This window comes from Montipora capricornis, chromosome 8 (genome assembly GCF_036669925.1).
Source record: "Montipora capricornis isolate CH-2021 chromosome 8, ASM3666992v2, whole genome shotgun sequence".
Taxonomy (NCBI): Eukaryota; Metazoa; Cnidaria; class Anthozoa; order Scleractinia; family Acroporidae; genus Montipora; species Montipora capricornis.
The window spans coordinates 39,465,021-39,484,779 of NC_090890.1; the positions used below are offsets into that span (position 1 = coordinate 39,465,021).

At 39.1% G+C, this 19,759-nt stretch overlaps 1 protein-coding gene across 1 annotated transcript in view; it reads left to right on the forward strand.

Moving 5' to 3' along the window:
• The window catches only part of LOC138014587 (ubiquitin carboxyl-terminal hydrolase 36-like), a 23,006-nt gene extending 4,380 nt beyond the window's left edge, over positions 1 to 18,626 (forward strand). Inside the window, exons 2-17 of the mRNA XM_068861707.1 lie at positions 69 to 182; positions 1,143 to 1,254; positions 2,378 to 2,445; positions 2,642 to 2,712; positions 4,609 to 4,691; positions 5,849 to 5,926; positions 6,523 to 6,613; positions 7,353 to 7,478; positions 8,133 to 8,222; positions 9,459 to 9,546; positions 11,098 to 11,664; positions 13,410 to 14,132; positions 15,229 to 15,366; positions 16,039 to 16,145; positions 16,683 to 16,775; positions 18,370 to 18,626. Coding sequence (XP_068717808.1) covers positions 69 to 182; positions 1,143 to 1,254; positions 2,378 to 2,445; positions 2,642 to 2,712; positions 4,609 to 4,691; positions 5,849 to 5,926; positions 6,523 to 6,613; positions 7,353 to 7,478; positions 8,133 to 8,222; positions 9,459 to 9,546; positions 11,098 to 11,664; positions 13,410 to 14,132; positions 15,229 to 15,366; positions 16,039 to 16,145; positions 16,683 to 16,775; positions 18,370 to 18,480 — 2,660 coding nt within the window. The 3' untranslated portion in view covers positions 18,481 to 18,626. The remainder of the gene's footprint in view (positions 1 to 68; positions 183 to 1,142; positions 1,255 to 2,377; positions 2,446 to 2,641; positions 2,713 to 4,608; positions 4,692 to 5,848; positions 5,927 to 6,522; positions 6,614 to 7,352; positions 7,479 to 8,132; positions 8,223 to 9,458; positions 9,547 to 11,097; positions 11,665 to 13,409; positions 14,133 to 15,228; positions 15,367 to 16,038; positions 16,146 to 16,682; positions 16,776 to 18,369) is intronic.
• The last annotated feature ends 1,133 nt before the right edge of the window (positions 18,627 to 19,759 follow it).

The following is a 19,759-nucleotide window of genomic DNA, read 5'->3' on the forward strand; positions in this document are numbered from 1 at the left end:
TGAAAATTAGTTATTGTACTAAAGGAAAGTTGATAAAACAAAAGTATCACTATTCTGCCTTATTTCAGGTCGCTCAGTTGGTTTCTGTATGCTCTGTGAGTTGCAGAAACACGTTTTCCGAGGTTTTGGTCATCATCAAGGAGAAGCAATCAAGCCCATGGCAATCATTCAGAAGCTTAAATGTGAGTAGTAAATTAGTAGTAGACTGTTTATTTCGACAAGTCTTCAGGGTGCGACAAAAACGGTGTCCACTTGCTTCAGACAAGTGATTTTAGCCAATAGACAAGTGGGTTGGCAATCCTTTTCCTTTGCACAAGTGAATCTTCAGAAAATAATTTTAAAAAATAAGATGTCTAAACGTTTAAGTGGCAAAATTAGCATACAGTTAAGTTTTTGCAAGTGTAAAACAGATTGCTTTTCGCAAAAGTAACTTAGAAGTTGGAAATGAATTAAGTTGAGCACTTACGATTTATCTGTCATTTTATTTCATTGCCTACTGAAAGGGGCCTAAGACTCATTTGTGGGGGTCGATTTGTGCACCTATTAATAGACACTCTTTGTTGCTGTCAGCACATACACAATGATGGCGGATCAGCGAAGCATAAAACGCTATGTTGGTGTACTGGTAAAGCAGCTAAAGAGAAAAGCAAAACCTTCAGTAGAAAACACGAAGGAGAATGAGAAGAAAAAGCAATCTAACAGTACAATGGTTTGAGTTCGAAAGTTCCAGGAATCTTGGAAGTACACTGACCTTTTTAATGCTGTGTAGATGTTATCTGTGTTCCAAAGTAGCAGTTATGTGCTTCATATCCATTGTCATACATTAAAGCTTGGATTTAACTCTACATCCAAGGACAACTAGACTTGAAGTTTGGACAAGTAAAACCAGAACCTCACTTGTCCATTGGACAAGCAGAGTTCTAAATTTTTTGCTTACCCTTGTCTTACCCAAAAATCAGGTTGAAAAATCACTTGTGTAATTTGAGGGAGCTTTCTTCCACCTTGGTGATTGGCTGCTCTTCAGTTCATTCAGGGTACAAGCCAGTACCATCATGATACAGCTAGACATGAAATCGGCAAAGTCAAAGCTGGTAGTGTTTAAAACATGATGAAACTCTCTAATGATGATCTTTCTCCTGTAGTTATTGCAAAGCATTTACGATTTGGTCATCAAGAAGATGCTCATGAATTCTTAAGATATGTGATTGATGGAATGCAGAAAAGCTGTCTGGCAGCTGAAGGCTACACAGACAAGTGAGTTAAACATTATTTTTGATAACATTGCTGACATTTTGTGTGTTTCATTATTATAATATAGCTGCATGAAAATCCAATATTGCCAACAGATCTATTTTTTATTAATTTTTGCCAACTGTCCAAAGTTAAAATAAATTGGATAGTTTACCTCAGCTTTGAACAAACCATCCAATTTGAGAAAAATCTGGATAGTTTCCAGCGACCAATCAAATGTCAAGATAAATAAAAGAACCAAGTATTGGCCAATCAGGTTGAAGCTATTATCACTACAAGGAGCAAGGCTTGTTATTTGTTGAAGCTATTATCACTACAAGGAGCAAGGGTTGCGCAGTCGGTTAGTGCGCGACCTTGGTGCATAAGGTCCTGAGTTTGATCCCCGGATCTCACATCCTTGTTTCGACTTCTTTCCTTTCAGTGTAGCCTAACTAAAGTAAAAAAGTAAACTGCTGTTTTCTCCAATTTGAAGGTTCACACATGATGCTGCATGTACATATAATTATATGACTGATTTGAATGTCAAATATTTGTCATGTTCATCTGTTTTGGATGCTTTAATAATATTATTAATAGGTGGCGAATTTTCTCATTCAGTTATTTCCAAATTGGACAGCATAATATGCAAACTAGTTGTGAAAATGTCAGAAGTTTCTTACTCCTGATGAACTGATTGCACAGCCACAGGTACAGCAAATAGCATTCTCACACACTGCTGGCAGCCATGCCAAGCCGAACCACACATAAGAACATAATTGTCTTACTATGACACAAAAAAGTGGCTAGAGAATAAGTTCACCTCAACTGAACACATTCTACAGGTACTTCACGGATGGGTGGGTGGGGCATGTCAGGCAGTGGCGGATGGCAAAACAAAAACTGAAACTTTACACGAGCCACATGACCTGAAATTCCCCGCACACCTGTACCCAGACTCCCAGCCGTGTGTGAGAAAAACATTTTCCGCTTCTTTTGTTCCTCAGCCAGTGGAAAACCACACTTCAAAATATTGTGATCCACATTTATGTCCATAGTATTATCATCAGCTACAATGCAGTGTATTTCATAAGCTCTACAAACATCCCAGGCCTAACTCACAGTTTTCACTCTTGTTGTTACATTGCAGGCTTGATAGAATGTCAAAACAGACTACAATGGTGCATCAGGTTTTTGGAGGATATTACAGAAGTCAAGGTAGGAATTTACTTTCAATAATCTCGTTTTTACCCTGGAATTTTCAGTCCTTGTCTGACCTGTGGTACTTGTTTCCTCTTGGCTCATGATTTTCTGTGTATATTCTTTGTTATAAACAAGTTACAAGTATTTATAAGCTCAAGGGTTTTTTTGTTCATTTGTTTTAATTAATTGAATCTGTTTCGTTCGTTGTTAGTTCAGTGTTTGAAGTGCAGAAATAACTCAAACACATTTGATCCCCTCATGGATATCATGTTGGATGTCAAGGTGTGATTAACGTTGCTGAATTTAAAGGGTGCTTAAGGTCTCGGTAAAGGTAAATTTAAGCATCTCGCTAAATTTTTTCTGTTTCTGCAAATCTTGAATTGGTGGGTTGCAAAGTATATATTCCCGAAAAAAAATTCTGAAAAATTAATTTTAAGACAGCTAAAAGTACTTTTCTTTGTTTCCTGCCATAATCTGCGCACAAAAACATGACTGAGGTATCACGTCAATCACATGTGAAAGGATTGGGTGTCAATTGACAGCCTTCATGCGTGGTCTGCTACCTTAGTATGTACCTGAATGCCAATTGGTTCAGCATAATTGGCTTTCAAGTAGAGGGTGGAGCTATTCAGCAGACTGTGAACTGCACATGAAATCTTCAAGCTCAATTTTCTAGAGGTTTATTTTGATGCCAAAATTACAACTTCTCGGTCCTCCTGTCGATGGGTTTTAAGATATTGCTTCCAAATTTTCAGTTCTAATAGGTGATTGTACTACCCCAAATACCATGTACGTGTAACGAGTTTGTTTTTGGAGACTAATTTTATCTCACTTTTTCTGCCCAAATTAAGTACATGAGATGAAAGTTTGAACTTTGGTGCGTGATATTTCCTTCAATTCTTCACATATCAAAAATTCCTCACATGGTATTGGTGCATTCATCTGTGACTAAGATGCAACAAAACTTATTTTCACATTAAAGTCAAGGGGCAGGAGCTTCTGCAGCACTGCAGACTCGGTCGTTCTGAGTTGGAGGCCTCAAAACTAAAAGGCAATAATTATTAGATACCAAGAAACTAAAGCTTTATTCAAATAATTCAATCTGTTAGCTTTAATATGACATATAGTTTGGCCCTTTCCAAAAAATAGCAGCATGACAATTTCATGTTTCGCAGACACCTCATTTTCCTTTACCAAGACCTGAAGCATAGCCATTTTTATGTCAAAGATCTTTAACAAGGGGTAAGAGGTTTCCCTTTTTATATACTCAAATCTAGCAAATTTATGTATTGCTTTGAGTGTTGGTACTCTCACAGCAAAAAAAAAATTCCTTAAAATCTATGATAAACCATTTGCGTTATAGTATGCACAAAAGTTACCCATTTGTAGTTGCTGTTCAGTGCTGAAAAACCTCTTACCCTTGCATAATCTTACTCCAGTGAAAGTTTTACCAGGCACTGTCAGGCATTTTTTGTAAAAGTTAAAAAGTTAAAAACAAGAAATACTATTTATTAATACACTACATTTATCTATAAACCCGTTTGTCTATATAATTTTATGTCCATGTGAATGATTGCACATGATAGTAAGGTGCAAAACAATCTCTTGTACTCTTATTGGCACCATTTGACCACAGCTTAAGAGAATCTTACATGTAATTTTTTGTGTCATAATCACGTCAATGCTACAGAAAATTGAGCATTGGTGATTAGAATTTTTAGGCTGTTTGCCAGCAGGCATCTGACATTCAACCTGCAGTCCAATGTTTCAAACAGTGCTCAAAGAGTTTCCTGCATAGTCCAAGTTAAAAAACTTAAATTCTGAACCCTGTTAATTTAAATTTACCTCTTCAGCAGTTGTCATCCATACACTGTAATTGAATCTGGCCTTTAATTTTTCATACATGCACTGCATAGAAACAATCTTGTAAACCTTCATGTCTTGGCACTTGCTTGCAAAGCAAAGACTTTATGAACTCTTCTTGGTGACCAAATTTTCCACCTGGCGAATAAGAAAACATACACTGTAATTAAATTTTATTATTCTTAAAGATCCTACCTGGTACATGTAGCTACACAAAAACGTAAATAAATTATTAGACTGTAACTAAGTGTCTTCAGATGAATATTTCTTTGTGTTGTTATTTTGACTACATAAGTTGAGTTTTGTTGTTTACAGCACGTACCATCTGTTGAGAAAGCCCTTCAACGTTCAATCAAACTGGAATTGTTGGATGGTGAAAACCTGTACATGTGTCCAAGGTTAACTTTGAGTCACTCTGTTCTATGTATTAGCATTTAGGATTCCAATTCAAAATATGTATTCTCTTAACAGTTCTTAGTACATTTGCTTTGGATACTTGTAAGGAGAATCTAATTACAAATCATGACATTTAACCAGAATTGATCATTTTCTTTATTCTCTTAACCTGTATGTTGGATTAAGTGGAAATATGATGGTTGAACCGGTGGCATGAGATTTTTGGATCAATTACTTGGAGAAGGAATGCAAAGTAAAGCCAAAGCAATAACTAATAATAATTAGAGTAATAAATTAAGTAATACGAGAAATAATAAAAACCCCAAGTGACAAGAGTGTGGTGGAGATGAATTCAGAACCCTGTTTGAGGGCAGAGTGTGATTCAAAGTCGAAGTATGTGTGTGTGCCTACTTGCCCACCAACCTACGTTGTACCTACTGTACCTACTTTATGTGGTTAAAAGCAAGTTAACAAGTGCATTGCTAAGTGGTGGTTGGATGCCTGAGACATCTTGGAGCTTCCACTATTGGCAACCACATCCAAGATGGAGACTGCACCAATGGCTGGCAAAACCTGACAAACCAGCTATGAGCCCCCACGCCCTCAAGAAGACAGGAACCCGTTACACTGATAAACAGTGGAAAAGTAGGGCGGGAGGGAGGGAAAAAACTGCTTAACGCTCTTCACAAAATGCTCCTTCTTCCTGCCACACCAATGAATAAGCTGTACAACGCTGAGCATGAGGAATGCAATGCATGTGCAAATATAACAAAACCACTGACAACAATTGACTGCAGCTGCTCCTAGTTGTTAACTATTAAAGTTAAACTGCATTTAACCTCATTTAAAAATTGGTAACAGAAGCTGATTTGGACTTGTTATACTTAACCATATTGTAAACATTACAAGTTTATTCCTAAAAATAAATTATACAGTGCTGATAAACATAACAATAGACATTGGCATCTTCCTGCAAATCCAGCACTCAAACCATTTGTCCACACTACTTTCATAATGCAGCTTACACATCTTATCAAGTTCTGTAATAATTTCCTGGATTCATCATCCTCATACTTTTGTCTGTTGCGACATTGCGGTTGATGTATGGAGAGAAAAAAACTGTCTTACAGGGTTTTCTTTTTTGACATTTATTTTGCAGATGTAAAAGGAAGGTTCCAGCACACAAACAGTTCCTAATACACAGAGCACCAAACATCTTAACATTGCAACTTAAAAGGTACAGATCGAAAGAAATCGTGATTTTAACCCCTTGACTCCTACCATTGATGAGTAAAATCATCTGGCATTAGACAGATTTACGAAACGGACAAGACCTAAGACCTAAGACAAATTTGGACTGAGCACTGAGGGAGCTAATATATATCTTTTTTTATCTCCAAACAAACACAACCCTCCACCCTTATCCTAATACCCTTTCCCTTTGTATTAAGAACATGTTTTATTTATCAGGCTGAATTTGTTTTTATTTATATGGTGCTTTATTAGCCAAATTTCCGCTTGATGTTCTTAATCCACTTGTTCTTATATGCGGGCGTTTTCTGCATTTCATATGCCTCCCTCAATTGAAATTGCAAGTCTTACCGCAAACAATACTACATGTATTTGTTTACAACATTTTTTTTCAATAGCTTTGTTTACTTTGTCAAACAATATTGTTGTAACCAGTTATTTTAAATCATTGACCCATCAGGCACCTTAGGACAACGCCCAGTTGACGAGTAAAATTGTCTGGTATCAGACAGAGTAAAATCTCACTCCCAGGAGTCAGTAGGTTAATATTACTTGTGTTGTTTTTTCGCCAAATTGTCTTAGGTTTGATTACAATCAAATGTTTGGAGGCAAAATATCAAAGCAAGTTGAATACGCTGAATACCTGGACCTCAGGCCATATATGACCTCAAAGGTATGTAAATGCAGTAACAGAGGTGTGTTTCTCTCCTATTTCTGTTTCGTGAATAATGATATTTGCTCTATACATTTACTGGTAAGTAAGTGATAAACATGACTCAAGTACAACTGATGGACATTATAAATTATCTTCAGCGTGAGAGGTGCTGTGCCCTAATGGTTAACCTGTGTGACTCTGGGTAGAGTCCAGGTCAGGTTATCGTGATGTGCTCCTTGTTCAAAGCACTGGGGAGCTTGTTTATTGATAAAATCCGAAGCGAAATAGGAAGCTGTTTTGTTTTTCTCTGTTTGCTCAGAGGTGAATAGTACTTGCTATTCACCTCCAAGCTAGCCAATCAGAATGTGGGGAAAGCACTATGCAGTGTGTGGTATAGACTAACCTCTCGAAGAGTAAAAATGAGTACTGACAATTTGCTGTTGGGGGAGGGGAGGGGAGGGCTGGCATCCCACCCTGAATGATACTGAATGAGTTACATGGTCTTATCAGACTTAACCCATTGACCTTTGAAACTGCCCTCCATTGACGAGTAAAATCGTCTGGCATTGGGCAAAGTAAAAGTCTCACTCCTAGGGGTCAATGCACCTACATGTACATGGACTTCAAAAGCTGCAAAGTCTGCAAAGAGAAATGAAGCATTTTTTTCACTTTTTTTTTCATTCACGATAAGAATGTTGTAAGAGTTTCTTTTTTTCTCCCTCTCTCTCTCTCCTTTCTCACTCATTTTACTTGTCAGGGTCCACCTATTAAGTATCGTCTGTATGCTGTGCTTGTGCACTCTGGCTACTCCTCCAACTCTGGTCATTACTATTGCTACGTAAGAGCATCTAATGGCGTTTGGTACCAAATGAATGATTCCATGGTAAGTGAAGACTTTATGCTTCATCAACATTTTTCTCTTTAAATTATAAGAATTCTGGCCTCAGTTGTTCAAAAGGTGGATAACGCTATCTGCCGGATAAATCGGATGATTTCGCTATTACTTATCCACTGGTTAGTGATTTATCCGGCCGATAGCGCTATCCATCGTTTGAACAACTGGGGCCTGATGTTTAAAAATGCCACTTTTCTGAATGAAAATCGTAAAATTTTTGCTTTGATGGATAGTGAACTATTTTTTCCTTGATCTTATTTTCCAGCACCCTTATTGTTCTATACCTTTCTTTCCATCTTGGACTCTTTTTCCTGACATTCTCAGAAAAATTTACTTAAATCCCGTTTTCCCAAGGAATTGACAAGTCGGTTATGTTTTTTTGCACCTGCACAACCCACTTTTTAGTAATCTGGCTCGGGTTGCTCAAAGCATGGTTAGCGCTAACCAGCGTTAAATACCATGGCAACCTATAGGTTTTGATACCTCTTAACCGTCGATTAGCGCTAACCAGGCTTCGAGCAACCGGTCCCTGGGTGAAAAGTTTCTTTAGATGACTCGTGTAAAGATTAGAGCCATTGGTATTGTTGCTGTTTGTTCTGGGATGATTGAACATACTTCATTATTATTATTTTTTAATCATAGGTCCGCCAAGTTGCTTTGAAATCTGTTCTTTCCCAACAAGCATATTTGTTGTTTTATACCAAACATGCTTCTTCAAAACAAGAGTCACAGGTACATTTTAATAATGTTATAATGTCCTTACAAAAAAACACGTTAGTGCTCTCGACATTATTGTTTTGTCGTGTATAGCAGTTTTAAACTACAAAATTAAAATTACTCTTTCTTGACAATGCGCCATTAAAAGAATTCAAGTTTTTAGCTTTTTTCTCCTTTTCGTGGGCCTGCAATGTATTAATAGTGAGATTGACCATCACATTTACGTGAAATGGCAAACGTCGGCTTGGCGTTTCACGTTTCCCGTTAAATGGAGTGAAGCTTGTGACGTTAGCTTCGCGTGACCCACGGTAACTCGGAATTAACTCCGTTAATCTCGAGTATTAAGTTAACAAGAAACAAAAACAAAAACTCGGAGTCTTTTTAAACGTTTTTTGTAGAAAAAGACGCTATATAAAATGGAAATACTTACCCGTCAAATTTTGCGAGTTTCAATAAAGCTGTTTTGTGAGTCAACAGAGAGTCAACATGAGTTCATGAAGAAAATTGGGATAAGGAGTCAGTTATGAAAGATCTACCTCAAGTAATTTTTCCTTGTTTGGCTTACCGAAAAATTGTTTTGGAGTTCTTTTTTTACCACAAGCAACGTCTTACATGTAGAAGAAAAACAAGAAGAAAATTCCGCGTATTAGGAAAGCGCGAAAATGCATTCTCTCGTGTAGATACGGCAAACGGCAACGGGCAAACGCAAAAAAATGGCGGGAAAATCATGGTCACGTGGTCACTTTTCCGTTCGCGTTAATTTCACGTAAGCGTAATACTCGGCGTTTTCCATTTACCAAGAAATTCCGGAAATTCCGGTTGGGATGTAAATGGAACACACGTTTTTGGTTTGTTCCACTGGAAAATTTCCGGAATAAACGGAACTTCTGAAAAGGTAGTCCTGTTTTCCCGTTGGAAACTTTCCGATGGAAATGTGTCTTCCATTTACAACTTTTGAAAGGTCTTACCGCTTCCAGGCTATTCACGGCCTCATTTTAACATTTTGGCGCGTAAAATCGCAATCACTGGGCGGCAAATGGACCTGAGTTAAATGGAACACGTTTTTCACCCGATGGAAATTTCCACCGAAATTTCCGGAAATTTTTTGTAAAAAAACGCCCAATAAATCTCTCCAATATCTTCAATGAAGGAACTTTTATATGTAATGGGACTTTCTACTCGAGTCTTTTTTTTAATAACATCTCCGTGTCCTCCAGAACTAACCCTTTTCTTGTTTTTGTTTTTTCACAGTCGCTTTCAATGGATTCTCCAAAAACCCCATCACTGCCAAAGAACCCTGTAACTCCCTCGCATGTACCAAAAGTCATCAAAGAGAATGGTGAGATACTGTAAATGCTCATTAATTGAAAATCTCGAACAATTTGCCAAAGATATATTAATGTGTACATTTTGCAGATCAGTTTAGCTCAAGGTACAAATTCTATCGTTTATCTCTTATTCAAAACGAGACTTCACATAGGACGCATCTTCTATTAGAGCAGGGGTTTCAGCTTTTCTTGGGTCTAAAATACTTTAAATGCGCGCGTATAACATTTTTTCCTGTCAAGACATCGCCGAAATTATTGGGCATCGTCCATCTGTATGTCATGATCGCACCAATCTGTCGATCGCCTTCGATTTCTGTCGTATTCTTTGTATGCAACACCAAGTTTATAGACTGTCATTGACATTTTCTTCATAAGAAAAGAAGACCCTTCAAAAGTGAAACAAATTCTGAAGAAATATCATCCTTATAATGACGGCATGTCTTTGTTCCTTGCTACAGCGGACCATCTTGGATTGTTGCAGATATTTGCTAATCGTAACACTTCTTGTAAACTAGACTATCAATTTTTTTTAGTGTTAGTTGCCTTTCATGGAAGACTCGAACGGCACAGTTTCTGTCGTGTTAGAGTCATGCATTACAGTAGATAAGAGGAGTCTCATTTTATCTTGTATTATTGGCCCTGTTGTCTTTGTACAAACGCATTGTTTTGAACCAAGGCAACACTGATATTAACGTTGTAGATATAGAAAAGAAATCCAGCACTCGAATCTTGAACACGATAGAAAAGAGGGCTAACTTTTTCTTCTTTCTTTTGGTAATTTGGTTTATATAAGAACATTCTGATCATCGGTTTTGTAATTTTTTAATACTTGGTGTCTGACTGATCAAGTTAAAGATAGGTTGGAGATTCCTGGGCCAGTATGACCCCATTTATCTTGATTTTTCGGTTTAGCTTCATGAAGCTTTTAGACCTCTTTCATAATGGCGGCCAAATATAATCTTTTGTTTTAATGCTAATAAGCCTTTCTACATTGTAGCCTCGCTACGGCGAGCAAATTTGAAAAGAATATTCATTTCAAAATGAGGACAGTAGGTCCAATTAAACAGAAATGCCAAAAAATGTAAAAGTGTTTGCCATTTATGAAAGTGGTCTATTTAACAAATCGAAAGTGGTTGAGTGTTGTCTGTACTCTTATCGACAACGATATTCGCCATCACAGTGGTCAAAATGTTGTGCACCTCGTGAGTCCACAACAAATTTTGACAACTGTGATGACGAATATCGTTGTCGATAAGAGTAAAGACAACGCTCAACCACTTTCGATTTGTTTTTTTTTTACCACAATATTCAGCGCCAAAGAAAGTTTTTATTTCAGAGCGTGACCAAAATCATGACACGAAGAAAGAGCAAGCGTTGTCTATAACTTTGTCGCAATATGATTGGTTTATTTCCCAAAATGGGCGTTCCTGATTGGCTATTACATTGCGTGACAAATTGACGCGAGCATGACGCGTACAGCGTTGTCTAGACTCTTATCGACAACTGCAAATTAGCCAATCAGATTGCGAAATTAAAAGCAATTGTGGTAAATTTATTTTTAGACGTTGGGACTCCCGTCAAACCTGGAATTTATTTCCGCCGCACTCCGTCTACGACTTCCACAGTGACGAAGCCATCCACCTCGTCGACGGCAAAGCAAACGCCGACTGTACCCTTAGTATCACCTTCCCAGAGATCAAAGTTTTCATTCACAATTCCTTTGAAAAGCAAAGGAGTTACCAGTAAAACAGATCTCAACAAGACTAAAACAGATGTCGACAAAACTAAGGCTGAAGAAAGAGAGCCTGGAGAAAAGGACATTAAGGGAAAAGTAGACGATGAGTTGGCGAAGGCATCGACAGAAAATGCCAGCCAGGCTGATCCCAAGTCCCCAATCACTTCCTCGGAAAAGAATCTTGGGACGGGGCCTGGATCAGAGTCCGCACAGACATCCGCAAAGGAAGACGATGTGTGTCAAGTGCAGAAACTTAAAGAGCCCTTGGCTGAGAGCGTTCCGCTGAAAAAAGAAGAGAAAGAGAAAGCTGATTCGCCTCCTAAGAAGCCTCGTCCTCCACCTCTCTTTATACCCAGACCGGTTGCTCAAGGAAAAGGAACACCGGTGGCTGCGAGTAAGTTGCTTGTCATGTTCTTGATTCTTGATTTCTTAATTGACTCACACTATAACCAGTTAATTGTATTCACAAACACGATATATTGCAAACAAAAACACGTATAAAAGACTGGATTAAAAATAAAAGAATATGTACTTATTGACTGAGTGGGAGGGAGGCACGGACGGGAAAATATTTAGCCCGAGGTCATGGCGTACGGACCGAACGCAGCGAGGTCCGTGCGCCATGACCGAGGGCCAAATATTTTCCTGTCCGGCCCGACCTAAACTCAGTCAATAAGCATTTTATCATAGGGGCTCTTTACACTATTTATGAGCACTCAGAAGATGAAGTTAGGAAAACGCAAAAATCTGCACAGAAAATTTATCTAATATGCTGTTTGCAGTTGCTTTTCTGGCTGTAAATTACTTGGATATTTAAAAGCGACAAAATCCCCAAAATTGCATCCCACGGAGCAGTGCGTGTTCCTAGTAGGGCCGTACGGCTTTTTCCGGCCCTGCTCGCGCTAATGCGTACGGCCCTCATACGGGGATTTTCCCAATAGTTTTGCAATGAAAGCGCGCGCGGGGCCGTACGGGCCATATGATATTTTGACTTCATATGTGTGCAGTAGCCAAAGAAACAAAGTCTCTCCGCGTGATGTTCTGTGAGAACAAATGTCCATTGACCTTTTCCCACGACATGCAATCGATTGTGTCTAGCGGAGGCGGAGGCCGTGGTTGATTTTGATGCTTACGTCGACGTTCGTTTCCACTTAGCATGAGCTACTTAAGCTTGCGCATGCGCTTGCGTCGCTAGGGAAAACCAGGCTTTAGGGTTAACAAGACACCTGTTTTGGTTTATATGAAGCTTAAGCGGTCATCAAACTAGGTGAATTTTGGAACAACAAGTAAGGAGTTTCGTCGCATCGATGTTTTTTCCCACACATTTTTCTCTTTCGTTTGTTTGTTTGGTATTTTTCTACTTAGGGCGCGTTCGATTGATCCTATAGAGGTTTTGCACGGCAGCCATGTTGCATGGCGGGAACAATAGATTCTTTTTCCTATGGGAACAAATGTTCTTTCTAATGCAAAACATTTTCGTTGTTCATGCCATGCAATATGGCTGCCGTGCAAAACCTCTATTCCGGAATAAGAATATGTGGAGTGATGATTAAAACGGTATGCTTGGCGCGTTTCGAAGCAGCAAGGATAGTAAAAATATGTTTAAAATAGCATTTTAGCAGGTGTTTGACAATTTTAATGTGAATCTCCGTAAAAACGAAGGATTTTTAACTTGTATTGGATGTATTCCTATTCCGGAATACGGTCAATCGAACGCACCCTTAAGGCGCGTTCGATTGACCCTATTCCGGAATAAGAATACGTGAAGTGATGATTTAAAACGGTAGGTCTGGCGTTTTGAAGCAACAAGGATGATAAAGATATGTTGAAAATAGCATTTTAGCAAGTGTTTGACAATTTTCATGTGAATCTCCGTAAAAACGAAGGATTTCTAACTTCTATTCCATGTATTCCTATTCCGGAATACGGTCAATCGAACACACCCTTAGTGTGCTGTTAACTTGATTCCATGAAGACGTGGCATAAGAATTTTTAAGCCTTTTACCTCCCGCAATAAAACGTTTTCCCCAAAGCTTTTTGGCACAGAATCCCACTTTAGACGTACTTTCTTTACTACATGTAGGCAGCGTTTCTAGCTTATATACTAGCTGCACTAAGTCATTGTGCAACCTCTTTCAGCGAGGGCCACCACCCCTTGGAAAGTTACAGCAAAGACGACTGCAGAGCCACAGTTTGGCCCAATGTCCCCTCCCCCGCCTGCGTTATTACCGCGGCAGCAATCACCTTCGTCCGCCATGTCAGATGCTAGCAGTACCTCGAGCATCATGGGTAAAACAGGTGAATGGACAGTGACTGATAAGACAGCGCTTACACCTGGACCCAGGCTCCCAGAGCGACAGTATGCTGGATGGCAAGTCTCGAAAAGGACTGGGGATGAGAGAGGCGACGTTGACGCAAAGAAAGACCGAGAAGAAAAGAGAGAGAATGGCGAAGAAATCGGAAGTACGAAGAAAAAGAAGAAACACAAAAAGGAAAAGAAAAAGAAGAAGGAAAAGGAAAAGAGCAAGAAAAAATACGAGAGACTTTGGGAGTCCGACGACAGCGAAACTGAGAGAAAGAAGCGGAAACGAAAGAAAGATAAATATCGATCTAAACAGACAAGGAACACTGACGAACAAGAAAATGTCCAAGGAGAGAAGTTCAAAAGCGGAAAACACAAGAGAAAACACAAAGCTTGCGATGAGGAAGAAGGTGATGGAGCAGTTTCTAGAAAGAAACCATGTCTGGTAACGTACGAGAGCAGTTCTAGCTCAAGTAGTGAACAAATCCGCTCTAGTTACAAAACGGACAGAAGGAAATCCGCTCCTAGTGATTCACGAGGTTCTTCCAGTGAATCCAGAGGTAAGAAATCTTGAAAAGTTCATTGGTGATAAAATGTCTCTTTCCCCATGATATTAATACTATGTCCAAATTGTATTAGAGGAGCCGAAGATTAATCATCTCTTAATATATATTGGACTAACTTACATTGCCTTGAAGTGCCATTGACATATTTCTACGTTTCGCCAAAAACCCTCAGTAAAAGATTTAAGCAAAGATCAAGACTTCGCGAATTTTTGCCAAAGTTATGTAGTCTTCCAGTTCTTACCTACGGCTGATCAAGGACCGATTTGAGGTGGGGGAGGAGGGGGGGGGGAGGGGGTGGTTAGATTGCGGGTTTGCGACGTAGATTGAGAAAAAAATCGAGGGAAAATCGTCTATTTTGTTCATGTCGAAAATCATAGTGTAATCCTGAATCTACTTCACGATTCCTTTGTGAAATCGAGTAGAACCAAGCCATTTGAACGTTCACAACATAAGGACTCCCGATTTGTGTAATTTGCGTTGTTTATGCATACTTGCCTTACATGATATGAGGATGAAAATGAAAAAAATGGGTTATGGATTCTTAAAAAGGTTATCCCAAACATTGGAACGATCACCTAAAAAGATAACTGAATTTAAGAAGGTTTCTGTTGCTTAGTAACCAGACTGCACGCGATCAAAGGTCTTGACAATTTTATATACATGCCTCGATTTGGAAATGAAATGCCCCAACATTTACGGAAAAGATTATTGCAACCACCGTCGAAGTTGGTGCAAAACGGATTCACTACTATGGAACTGAACAACGTGGTGAGCAAATTTTCATGAGAAAAAATGGATACCCATCACCAAAATTGAAAGCTAACCGGTTTAAAATGGGTGTTAGACTTGAGCACTTGTAGAGCAGCGCTATTCGGCATGGGTGCTTTGACTTAACACTGTTGATCAACGCTATACGAAATACTTGAATACGATGTATGGGAATATTTCGTTAGTGACATTCTAATCTATGTACATCGCGTAATTGTCACGAGATGTCCAATGTCTTTCTCGTCAACGCGTCCCGGTCTGCAGAGAGCTGCATGAGTAATTAGACGTCAATGCAATCGAGTTTGTTTTGGTCATACTTCAGTTCCAGTTATCCATGATGAAAATGATCCAAAGAAAAGCCGTGGCTCACGGAGAGCAACATGGGATGGATCCCGTGACTCTTCAACGGTTGTCCAACTGCTCAGTGCTGGCAAAGGTCTCCATGGATACGGCAGCTCAGGTGGGGGAATCGTCAAGTCCGTTTATATAAAGTGTAACTAAGCTCAGAATATTTTCTTTCTCGAAAGTAATATCTCAAATCCATGAAACACAATTTGTCTTCCCTCCTCGTTTTTCTAACGCTAACGCTTACATGGTTCATATGGGGTAGAAAACTAGCACTTCACATTACACTATAATCAGTTAAGTCTGTTCAAATATAAGTGCCATAAGGCCAACGTTTGCAAAAACGTAATCCTTCCTTGTACTTGTACATGTTCATTGCCGTGACTTTAACATCGCCAGTTTCCCACGGCCTGCTCCCGTCTGACCTTGTAGCTCAGTCGGTAGAGCAGCGGTGATCTGACCCGAAGGTCGTGGGTTCAATTCCCACTGTGGTCAGAGTTTTTCTCTGTCCTTATGTGGGCCCATTTCCATAAATAGGGCTAACGCTCACTTGGTTCACTTGGGGTAAAAAACTAGCACTTCACATTACACTCTAATCAGTTAAGTCTATTTTTTCTAATGATCGTCCTCACAAGTTGCTAAAGTAATTAAAAGGGGCATGCGTCCATGCTTTCAGTGTCATCGCAAACTTTTCTGCATTCATATTTTTAAATAATGTTTACGTGGCAGTTTTGCTTTTTTGCCTTCTGCTAAGTATCCATTTTGTGTTTTAACTTGATCTTTTCAGTAACATCCTGGGAAGGAGGGAAAAGCATTGTGGACAGCACTGTTGGGGAATCAAGTCACAAACGACAAAGAAGAGACTCATGGGACGATGATTACGACAGAGGAAAGGTAATGTGTTTATAGGTGATCAACACAGTAGGTAATTTTCAGAGCGTTTCTTTTAATTAAGCTTTTTTTCAAATTGATTTGCCTTGAAACCAGACTTTCCTATCGTATTATAATCCTTATTTGAATTTGTTAGCCCACCCCCAGCGCAGACAGGATCACTAGCCACTCGCGCGACATTTCAGATTTCTGAAGTTTTTATCTCTGGGTCCCTAGTTATTAAGGAAATCAAAATCATCTTTAAACAGCTAGCCCCAGCTGTTCAAAGGCCAGATAACTTTATCCAGTGGATAAGTCACTATTCAGAGTATAAAATATACCTCACGTTAAACGATGCCCAAGATTTCCCTACACACGTTTTGATTTTTTGATGTTCTATTGTGTCTGGTGCCTGAAGAGCGAGTCGAAAGGAAAGGTGTTTCGATCAAGAACACCATGGAAAAGTTAGTTCTGTTCATGCAGACTTGACATATTATGAGGGAATATGTTAACTTGACTGGTCATGTTTGACGTCTTCATTTATTTTTTTCAATGATCAAGGAAAAAAAAATCAAGAAGAGTAAAGATAAGAGAAAGCGGTGTACAAATGGAAATCCTTTTCAAAGAGAATACGAAAAAGGGAACACCAAGCAGGTAGGCCTTGTCGATAATTTATTGGAATCAGAATGAGAACGGTTTATGGCCAATCACAACAGACGTTGGAAATCAAATGAGCCTATCATAATGCGAAGTAAATTCATGCAAATTGGCGCGCAAAGCGCGGGAAAAAGCATGCGACCAAGTTGCCTCTTATTGGCTGCTAGGAAAGAACGCGAGATTTTCACCCGAATGAACTCGGGAATATACTTTCGGTACGGAGTTGAAAATACTCTAAAAGCTGTGCAACATTATCTTTTAGTATAAAGTAAATACCTCTTACTAACCGAGTTCGAGGTCCGTACTGTAAGTTACGGACCGAGTTTTTTCCCGTTGATTTATGGCCCAAGCGCGAAGCGCGCGGGCCATAAATCAACTGGAAAAACGAGGATCCGTAACTTACAGTACGGACCGAGAAAACGAGGTTAGTAAGATATTTATTATATCTCTGAGGTTAACCGGCGCGCGGGCAAGGAAACTAGTCAAAGTGAAGCGGAAGGTTCAACTGCCACAAAGAATGCCGTGCCAAAATCCCAAAAACTAAATCTTCTTGGCTGTTAAGTTTGAAATAGTTGCTTGCAAGATTCAAACAGTTTTCGGTACAAGTTTATGCAACAGAAATGACGTGAAAAACTCGCTAGATGATGTTTTGTCGAAATTTTAAATTTAGCGGGCTGTACAGCGGGCCGTACTGTAGAATACGGCCCGCTAATTTAGCCAATTACAGCGCGCGTACTATCTGAGAGATATAATAAAACAGTAGATTGCATTGAAGGCGCGCTTTGATTGGCTACTCGAACTCCGAATATCCTTTGTTACTATTCAACACATTGTGACAATGTCCAAATATGGTCATAGCGCGCTCAATATTCGTCGTGCGTACTCAACGTATATCCTGCGATATACGTAATTTTGTGTTTCGCGGAGAAAAAGGGTAGTTTCTCCAGCTTTTTTCCATTAAACGTGGAAAATGTGCTTTGTCATCAATGTGTTGGAAAATAAAACAATTATCCTGCTCAATTTAGCGGAAGATCGCCTGATTTTAGCCAACTCGGACTACGGCCTCGTCGTCTAAGTATCAGGCGATATTCCACGCGATTTCGCGGGATAATTAACAATTATTCGCCGAAGGCGAAGTGATTATCGGTGAATATTCACCGAGACGAAGTCGAGGTGAATATTCACCTTTAATCACTGAGCCTGAAAACGACTACTGGCAGCCATTTTGTCCGTCGAGGTGATTATCGGCTGATAATCCGAGATAGCGAGCCAATGAGAGCGCGCGATTTTGTATAATCACCCTGTAGTTATACTAAATGTCAATTATTCACCTCCGAGCAACTCGCGTTGGACTTGCGCCCGAAAATATTGTAATCCTTGCAGGAATAAATTAGTTACAATTATCTTTTTGTGCTATTTCATCTGACTGTTTTAGACATGTATATACTGGAATATTCAACAACTATTCACCAATATGTCGGTGGCTAGTGGTGGATATTTACCGAGACGCGTACACTGGCCAACTCCACTTCGATGTGTAGTTTTTAAATATTCCAGTGTTTCAACAAATTGTCATCGTTTATTTTTTTAGAGCTTCAAGGGCCGCTTTTCTGGAAAGTTACACAAAAACAATCCCTTGCATCAAAGCCAGCCTAAGTCACGTTCCTCGAAGAAGCACTACCGATGGAAGGGAGGAGATTAAATATATCGGACAAAATCAAGAAATTCGGGCCGACTGAAAGACTCTTTCACAATTCTAAAATATTGTAATATCATGATAGTTTTTGTAAAAAGTCAATATCATTCACTGTTGTTCGTATAATGGCCGGTGGTTGATATGTAATGGTATCCATCATTTTTGGGGCGGTTTTCAAGTGAGTGTCGTAAAACAAATACCAAAATAATTACTTCGACCAATCACAGCAGATGTAAACAGCGCAATGAACCGATCCAACTTCGTTGCAATTCCGTAACCTTCTCAAAGCGCGGGAAAAATCGCGCGCGTGCAAGTCGCGATTGGTCAGTTTTGGTTTTCCCTCTCATTGGTTGATAAACTGGCGCGAGATTTTTAAACAAATCACTAAGCGTAGCAAAGCGTAGCAAAGCGTAGCAGTTGCAATCGCGTAGTTACTGTTTTGAAAACTGCTCATGTAAACAGCTCACACTGCCTTTTTTCTTTCTTCCGAAATAAATTGCCTTTCTTTCGTAGCCGAAGTTTTCAACATAGCCAAAATTTCGTCATGTGAGAGCGATGTTTAATTTTTTAATCCTTGTAACACAAATGAAATCACGGATAAAATCTGTTGATTCAGTTTAAATTTAAACCGTTTTCTTAAGATAAGTTACAGGGAACCTATTACATAACATTCTAGGCATTCTAAAACTGAAAACACGGTATTCCATGTAGAGATTTTTTTTATGAGTTGCTCTGTCTATGCAAGTAAAATCAGGATTAAGCAAAACTAGAAAAACGCCAAGCCTCGAAGAATTTTTTATTTCGTATGAAGTTCATGCCATCAGTATCTTTTTTAAAGTTTCTGAGGGCATTGTAGACCACAACGCTTTGGAGAATTTCTTCTAAAATCATCAAAAGTAGGACTCGCGTTATTCTAAAAATTCTGGAATTAGTTCAGGAATAAAAATTCGTGTTAACGGCGTGAATATTTAGAAAGAAAATTGAAACTTCTATGGTCGGATGCTTTACCTCAAATGTTGTCATTTCACTTCGTTGTCATGAGGAAAACGGCAAAATATGCCTATGATGTGAACGCACCTGCAGTGCGTGCAGGGCTCTTGTTTTTAGTTTGTGTTTTCTTGTTTGTTTGTCTGTTTCTTTTTTTTTTGGTTTTGTGCTTTTTCTTGCTCATCGACGTCGTTAATGCTTCAACGCCCCTAAAATTGTTAATGCACGTACTTCAGGCAGGATATAGAGGATATTGCATGGCCGCTTGGATATACCAAATTTCTCTTCGAGCGCAGCG